The 8,606-nt window shown below is 42.1% G+C and overlaps 2 protein-coding genes across 2 annotated transcripts; one reads left to right on the top strand and one right to left on the bottom strand.

Annotated features, from left to right (window-relative positions):
- Nucleotides 1-2,222: 2,222 nt before the first annotated feature.
- Nucleotides 2,223-2,607, top strand: LOC6047314 (protein naked cuticle homolog). The gene is made up of 2 exons (XM_001864355.2): nucleotides 2,223-2,304; nucleotides 2,365-2,607. The coding sequence occupies exons 1-2, from the start codon at nucleotides 2,255-2,257 to the stop codon at nucleotides 2,516-2,518; spliced, it is 204 nt and encodes a 67-aa protein (XP_001864390.2). The 5' UTR covers nucleotides 2,223-2,254; the 3' UTR covers nucleotides 2,519-2,607.
- A 2,699-nt stretch (nucleotides 2,608-5,306) lies between these two features.
- Nucleotides 5,307-7,058, bottom strand: LOC6046279 (CCA tRNA nucleotidyltransferase 1, mitochondrial). Its single transcript, XM_001863471.2, has 5 exons — nucleotides 6,937-7,058; nucleotides 6,681-6,880; nucleotides 6,018-6,622; nucleotides 5,736-5,961; nucleotides 5,307-5,678 (listed from the first exon to the last, which is right to left on the bottom strand). Exons 1-5 carry the CDS (start codon nucleotides 6,997-6,999, stop codon nucleotides 5,369-5,371), a joined length of 1,404 nt encoding a protein of 467 aa, XP_001863506.2. The 5' UTR covers nucleotides 7,000-7,058; the 3' UTR covers nucleotides 5,307-5,368.
- Between the last annotated feature and the right edge of the window lie 1,548 nt (nucleotides 7,059-8,606).

The raw sequence follows: 8,606 nt of genomic DNA, 5'->3' as shown, positions 1-8,606 counted from the left end.
GAATTTGGCCTAGTTTCCTGAAGGCTTCGAATTTGGACCTGATTGAAATCCATGACGACGGAATCCGGTTGAACGAGATAATTATCCTTGCGGAAGCAGCAACGATAAGCCAAGCGCGCCATCGGGACTCCACCTCTACCAGCTGGCGGCCAAATTAAATGAGCACATGCGACGGGTGAAGGATCGATCAGCAGCGGCTGCGGTCGCCGTATCTTCAAGCTTAATGGTTATCGAGTACGACGAGTCAATTCAAGGACCCGGGAAAGCGGTCAGATGGCCGGATGTAGGATGAACCGGTCGTTATGTCCGTTCGGTTGGTGAAAGCGATAATGGAAACGTTCTGCTCGGACTTATGCCGTCAATTTCCACCGGATGTCCTGCGCAAGCGCCTGCCTCTTCCACAAGCGGTGCCCAGTTCAAGAAGCCCCGCCCTTCAATAAGGTCTTCGACTCAGAGTTGACGTTCTCGAGGACGAGGGCGCCGTGGGGACATTTTGTTTCACAACAATCTCAGCGGAAAGAGCAAAAATGTGAAGACCGAACACATCTACGAGAGCATCAGCAATCTGAGGTGCTACAACCTGCAGGTAGCAGCCATGACGACTGCGCAGAACAACTCTGCCACCTCGATCTGCATGCTGGAACTTTGCGTGATGGACGAGACGCTTCCACTGGGGGCGACGTTGGTCATTCCGACGGCAACCTCGGCTGCGGTAGCCGCAAGGTACGTAGTTCGCAAGTCATGATCCTCGCGGAAGGCCACCAAGCTGGTTGAAGATCTCAGCCGGCCACGGGTGCGCAGGTTGTCAGTTGGTAACAAGAACTGCTACGAGAACTTGGTCGTGGACAAGGAGTGGTGCTGCAAGAGTTCACTCTGCCGCTGGGAGCTGATCGAGATCATCCGGGATAGCATGGTGAAGAACAGTCTCTGGTAGTTGTTAAGACCCCGTGAAACCCCTCCTTAAGTTACTCAAACTCTCGCTTCTCCCCAAATTTAGGCAACCCCTGGAAAATTCACCAAAGCATCGCCACCGGTCGCACACGATATAGGCCTGCGTCAGCGGAGATCAACAGCAGCAGTGCACCATGATCGGTGCTGACCAAAAGCTGGTGGTTGCCGCCCACCAAGGGACTTTTTTTTTTTTTTTTTTTTTTCCTTGGATGGCCCACCTCTTACCCATACACAGTTTTTGTAGCATGGAAGGATTACGAGCAGATATCTTTCGATAATTCTATCGTCTATTATTGAGAGTGTCCTTTGATCTAACTCTACTTCCGTGTATGCCCATCCGTTCCTCTCTTAATTCATCTCAAGGCGCTCTTACAAAAACCTATGTAGAGTCCTTTTGTTTATCACTCAGATTGCAGCTTCCTTTTAGGGTATTGAGATCATTTGCTATCCCACACACATATGAGCACATAGGGTTAGAACCGCGCCCAGATTCGCGTTACTTTTGATCAAGCTTACATCATATGAGGCCCAAAGTGATCCCATGCGACATGTACCGATAATGAAGATGGCCGGCCGTCATAACATGCTCTTCCTCACAGTACCGTCGTGGTTCACTTTTACTCCATCGGTCGTTGACGCACGAAATTCTTACACAAGTTTTTGAACTCGTTGATGTTCCTTGTGTTCTTTGCTGCTTCTGGTAGCTGGTTGTACATGCTGTATCCTTTGTAGAACAGTGAATTCTGCGTACACGCCTTCCTGCACATCTGCAATCTGAGATTGTCAGCTCCTCTGGTGTCGTACTGATGGATATCCCTCCCGTATACCACCGTACCTGTCAAGTATTTCGGCGCCATCCCTTTAGTTACGCGAAACACAAAAATTAACGTATTGTACTCGATCCTTTGACGAACAGACATCCATTGTAAACAATCCAGCATGTTTTGTCTTGGTGTTAAACGATCACATTTCAAAATTAGTCGCATCACTTTGCTCTGCAAGACCTGCATTCTTTTCAGTTGTTGACGAGTTGCTAAAAACAGGATAGAGGCACAGTAGTCGAAGTGAGGAGCAATCAGGGATTTGTACACGTCTATTTTGGCTTCAGTCGTCAGGTAACGGTTAATTCTGCAGAGTACTCCAAATTTTCGGGCTGCTTTCCGTATTGTGTAGTCAATGTGGTCATTAAAGCCTGTGCTGTTACGAGTCCTACCTGCACCAGGCGATCTATGCGGCGAAAGCTTCGGCAAAGCATGCGGCCTTTCATGGTGAAGTATTCACGGTCCTGCCAGTCGCGACCGTAATGCCTAGCAGGATTCTGCAGCACCACGTCGCACACGCCAAGGCTAATAAGCAAAATGCGTAACGTGCAGTTCAAGCTGAATTATACTCATTTGAACGCTTTCCTTTCAGGAAGGAACAACGCCTCGCAGTAACCAACCGGACCCATGGTCATCAGGTGAAGCTCAGTACGGCGGTGCTCAACCAGCAGTACCCGAATCTATCAGCTGGCGGAAGTGATGGCCGAACGGTGAGGCCCCCAGATGGCTATCGTCCTCAAGCTTAAGCGATCTAAAAGCAAAGAGAATATCATCCTGAGAACAGCCAAACTCGACAACATGTTCGCCGCAGATCTCCTACTGGAAATCCTCAAAATCAAGAAGAAGTATTCAACAAAGAATGCCATCATCATCATCAGTTCGGCGACCAAAACGAAAACCCGGACGCACCACACGACCAACGATTTTAACCTCGACCGCACTCAGTAGACGGGTACATCCAAGGGTACATCGGCAAGAAGATCGGACTGCTTTAGGATTAATTTTGTTTAAATTTACTATTTTTGAGTTTATTTTATCACACGGCAAAGCAATCTGGCAATCTTCCATCAGTTTTTAGACTAGCTTCTGCAACCCTCGTTTGGCATTCTCCAAACCACCGATCTCTGTTCAGGTCGTGACTTCCACGGCGGATATCTTTTGCAGGCCCGTCCAAGTTTAAATATAGAATCTCAACGAGGGGGGAGCGGCCACATCAGGGAATCTTCCGTTCAACCGTCCCCGTGTTTTACGATTCCTTGCACTACGCGTACTTGTGTTTTAACTATCCGAATTCGTTCATTTTCGCAGCTGATGAAGTTATATTTGACGAAGTCGTTCGCTTGAGTTTTAGCTAGTATTGACCATGGTCCGCGAAGGAGATTCTTAAGCAATGGCCAATCGCTAACGGAGAGGTCGACGAGCGTGAATTCCGACACCGGCGACGTTGCCTCAGTACTGACCGCCCATTCTACAACAGCGTTGTCTCCGCCAGTGACTCGCTACTAGCCGTGCTTGGTCTTCGGCGACTTGCTTCATGATTGATGACTTTTTACCATGGTTAACCGCACGTTGATGTTGTTGAAGCAAAGCTGATGGCTGTCCCCAAACATACGCCTGTTGACCTAACCTCCGGCGTATGTTCCGGAGTGTGTTTACGATGCCTGCTGGGTCTTTTTTTAGACTGGGAGAAATCGTCCAAGATCGGTTACAGGACAGGCATTTCCATGAGGCATTCGGTCAGAATATCGTCGATAAACTTGCACACGACCTCGGGGCAGTTAACACGGTTGTCAACGCTCCGGATGAAGGCGATTCTGGAGTGGCCTTTTCGGAAAAGGTTTTGGCTGGAGAAGGTTCTGCGGTACTGTTGGTTGGCGTTTCTTTGCGTGCCATGTTGATTTCCGGGAGTTGTTAAACCGCAACTGCCCGTGGTCAGGACAGGTCACCAGGGAAACCTTCGGATGCTTCTTCGATGTCGACATTCTTGAGCGTTGTTTTTCGGGCGAGCCTTTTAAGTTCGTCTGTTTTTTTTTAGCAGCAGCACCATCGTATTCTGGATGGAAATAGACACTGTGTAGCGTGGAGGTTATCCTGCGTAGACCGGACAGGTACAGTTTCCTCTTCCGCCATCTGAAAAAGTGGTTTATTAAGATCATTAAGATTCGCGGCCGTTCCGGGAAAGCAAAAATAAATTTGTCGCAGCAACCACAAAATTTTGTTTGTTGTTTTGACATTCTTGACAGATTTTTCATCACACCAAGATAATTCGAGAGGGTGGGAACGCGCTAGTTGATTAGTGTTGCGCTAATCAACTAACTGATAATTTGTAATCAATTAGTCAAATATTTTAGTTGATTAGGGCATGTGTCCTGCCCCTAGGTTTGAACCTTGGACAAGAGGCCCTGTGAATAACATTGTAAGTTTAAACAGATTTTGAATGTTTTTCGACCTTTTTAATTTGGTGCACCAGAGCACCACCGGGGCATATGAGCAAATAAATATTATTTTAACTTAAACAAAAATATATAAACGTTATGACTATTCAAAAACCAGGCAAAATATTGTTATTGGCCTGATGGTTTAATTATTTTCATATTTTTTAAGAAAAATTGGTGTTTGTGAGTTTTGAATAAGCCAATCAAAGAAATCTGAAAATGTCGAGATTTTTAGATTTTGTATTTTATACTTCAGAAAAATAGCATTAAAGCAAAGAATTAGTAGTTTTGAACACGTTTTGAAGCATTTTCAAACAACTGAACCAATAGATTTGAAGAAAACGAGTGTTTGTGTTTTCAAAAAATGTTGCTCATCTTCCTGGTGGTGCTCTGGTGCCCCACTTGGGTCAAAGCACGGGATTGAAACTCGTCTGAAAAACCTGTATCATTTTCTTAATCAAAACGGTGGCGCCGCGTGGTGGTAGCTGCCCTGTTTATTACACTGTGAAATTATCCATGGAAAATCCAAGGAACCAAAAGGTGACAGCAGAAATGTCCGCCCAAAAGGGGTGCTGCAAAAAAACTTTTTATTTTCAAAAAAATTCCCAACAAATCAGCAACGAATTACAAGTTTGATAGTCGAACTACACTTAAAAGTTGGTTTTGTTATTTGTTTTTGCAAAACCGCATATTTTTTAACAAAAGTGCCAAAAATATTCGTAACTACCTTTTGCCTCTTGGTGGCGCTTTGTGTTAGTATGTGCTTGGTCGATATTTGCGGACGTGCACGCAGAACACAGAACAGTGAGAACTAGCGAAAATGCCTCACTTTCATCTGATACAAGTTGCCATATTGAAATTGCTTGAAGATTCATACCCGTGGTCAAAGTAAAGTGTTTCCTGCATTATTGTACTGAAATTTAACCATTTACTATTTTACGCTAAGCAAACAGCTCTGGGCGTTAGAGGGTTAATATATTTTCGTTAGACAATATTTATTTTGCTTAGGTAAATACAGAGCGTTTTGAAGTGATGATCAAGTTTCTTTTAGACTAGATTCTGTTCCCCTATTAAGTCGAAAAATAAATTAAAATCATTATTTTCTAAGTTCATTGCTCAACTTTATTCGCAAACACAATAACATTCAAAGAAACTCCCGCTTCAACTCTTTCGCGCCAAATCCAACTTTTCGAGCACCGTCGGTAAATGTCCGAGCAAGTCGGGCTCGCTCATGTCGAACCGGTTCGCGGCCCAAACCATCTTAAGCTCGTTCATCACGAGACCCAACTTTGGTCCCTTGGGGGCTCCGTGTTCAATCAGCACGTTGCCCTTGATGGGAAAGGCCGGAATTTGCCACTCCTTAAGCTGACCGTACAGCTCGCGCTTGCCGTGGTAGCGCAACAGCTCCAGGACGTACTCTTTCTTGAGCTTGGCACTGCCCAGCGTATGCAGCGACAGCTGCTGGAAGGGTCTGCAAGTAGAATGGGGTTAGATTGGGTTTGGCGGGATGGTTGATTCGAAGCCTTACAGGAGTTCATTGACCGACTCGAATTCGTCCCGATTTTGCGTCAGGAAGTAAGCCAACTCACGCTCGAAAACGGTGAACTTTAAACGCAAATTGAGCGTTATGGCATCTTCCGGCGTGTGGAGCAGGGCGGACAGGGGCGTGATCGGTTGAATGTCGCCACCCTGAACGGATTCGATGTTCTTGAACACCCGAACGAACTCTTCGACGTTTGGTTTCTCAGGTAGACCTGCAAATTGGGATGGAATTAGATTGAGGTGTTGAAGAATTTAATGAGAATCTAACCAATCGACGCCGACAAACCGCTGTTGATCATCTTCACGGTGAGGTCACACCCAAACTTCCCCGCCATAATCTTTTTCCACTCCTGCCAGATTCGTTCCCCGCTAATTTTCGCCAATCCGGAAGCGTTTTTAGCGATAATTCGTAACGTTTCTTCGTCGTGATTATCGATTCGCTCAGCTATTCGACCGTAGAACCGGAAGTACCTCAAAATACGCAGGTAATCTTCCTTGATACGCAGGTCCGGGTCACCGACGAACGCCACCCGGCGCTTCTGCAGGTCGTCGTACCCGTAAAAGTAATCGTACACGCTGCCATCGAAGCCCAGAAACATCGAGTTGATGGTCAAGTCGCGCCGATTCGCGTCCAGCAGCCAGTCCTTGGTGTGAATGACCTCGGCGTGCCGCCCATCCGTCACGGCATCTATCCGGAGAGTGGTGATTTCAAAGTTCTCCCGGTCATTGATCCGCGGCGTTATGGTTCCGTGCTTTTCCCCGTTCATGTTCACCATCCGGATGTTTTCCTTGGTGAAGATCTCCTTCATCTCCGTCGGGGTGGCCGTTGTCGCTATGTCAATGTCCTTGGGACAAAGACCCATTAAAATGTCCCTAAACAATAAATCTCCAGTTATAAAGCCATTAAACCAAACAATCCATCCAACCGTACCTGACAGCACCGCCGGCAACCCGTATCTCGTGGTCGTACCGCCGGAACAGCTCTATCAGGTCCTCCAGCTCCTTGGTGAAGATGGACCGGAACTCGGGCGAGTCGATTTTCATCACGACCGGATCGAGCCGCGCAATCGCCACAGCTTCCATCCTGCGCTTCGCGATAAACTCCGACCAGCGGGCGTAGGCAAAGTGGCGCTGAATGTCGAAATTGTACAATAAAACTTTAAAAAATTCTTGGTTCAAAAACTTACCTTGGATCGTGTTTGGCCAACCGGAGAGAGAAGCAACCGAACTGGAAATCGACGGCAAAACATAACGTGTGCGCCTGCTTTGCTGTGTTTATAACGGATTGCGGCAGCATAAATTTATGCTCGCCAACTGTCAAAACCAGCTGGCAACGGCCAAGGCCAAGAGAGAAAGGTGGAAACGAAAAAATGGAAAGAATTTTTTTTTCAGAAGAATTCCTAAATTCTTAAATTCTTAAATTCTTAAATTGTTTAATTCTTAAATTCTTAAATTCTTAAATTCTTAAATTCTTAAATTCTTAAATTCTTAAATTCTTAAATTCTTAAATTCTTAAATTCTTAAATTCTTAAATTCTTAAATTCTTAAATTCTTAAATTCTTAAATTCTTAAATTCTTAAATTCTTAAATTCTTAAATTCTTAAATTCTTAAATTCTTAAATTCTTAAATTCTTAAATTCTTAAATTCTTAAATTCTTAAATTCTTAAATTCTTAAATTCTTAAATTCTTAAATTCTTAAATTCTTAAATTCTTAAATTCTTAAATTCTTAAATTCTTAAATTCTTAAATTCTTAAATTCTTAAATTCTTAAATTCTTAAATTCTTAAATTCTTAAATTCTTAAATTCTTAAATTCTTAAATTCTTAAATTCTTAAATTCTTAAATTCTTAAATTCTTAAATTCTTAAATTCTTAAATTCTTAAATTCTTAAATTCTTAAATTCTTAAATTCTTAAATTCTTAAATTCTTAAATTATTAAATTCTTAAATTCTTAAATTCTTAAATTCTTAAATTCTTAAATTCTTAAATTCTTAAATTCTTAAATTCTTAAATTCTTAAATTCTTAAATTCTTAAATTCTTAAATTCTTAAATTTTAAATTCTTAAATTCTTAAATTCTTAAATTCTTAAATTCTTAAATTCTTAAATTCTTAAATTCTTAAATTCTTAAATTCTTAAATTCTTAAATTCTTAAATTCTTAAATTCTTAAATTCTTAAATTCTTAAATTCTTAAATTCTTAAATTCTTAAATTCTTAAATTCTTAAATTCTTAAATTCTTAAATTCTTAAATTCTTAAATTCTTAAATTCTTAAATTCTTAAATTCTTAAATTCTTAAATTCTTAAATTCTTAAATTCTTAAATTCTTAAATTCTTAAATTCTTAAATTCTTAAATTCTTAAATTCTTAGGTTTTTGGCATTTTGGCTCCATCAAAATTGACGAAAATTAGATAAATTTTGAGCATTTTTGAAGTAATATTTTATTTATTTATTTTTTTTTGTTTGCTAAATTTTATTGTGATACTCAAATGTTATTTTTAATTATAATTTCTTCGAATATTTTATTCCAGTTTATTAAAAAATAATAACTTGATGATTTCTAGACCGGCCCGTGGCTTAATGGCTACGGCTCCCGCCTCATAAGCGGAAGGTTCAGGGTTCGATTCTCGACCGGTCTCCTTGAAATTTTTCGACTTTAATTGAACTTTGAATATGAACAAAAAACGCATAGAATAAGGTGGGATTCGAACTCACACCTTTGGATTGGAAGTCGGATGCTCTAGCCATTCGGCCACCAAGGGATTAATACTCCCTGAGTGAATTAATCCGTAGTGGTGAAATAATGTCACAAGGTCATTTACTATAGAGCAATTCCAGCTCAAATCAGGAATTTTT

The sequence above is a fragment of the Culex quinquefasciatus genome, chromosome 3 (assembly GCF_015732765.1).
Source record: "Culex quinquefasciatus strain JHB chromosome 3, VPISU_Cqui_1.0_pri_paternal, whole genome shotgun sequence".
Lineage (NCBI taxonomy): Eukaryota > Metazoa > Arthropoda > Insecta > Diptera > Culicidae > Culex > Culex quinquefasciatus.
Note: the sequence above shows the minus strand (reverse complement) of the source record. Positions and strands in the feature narration are given on the sequence as shown.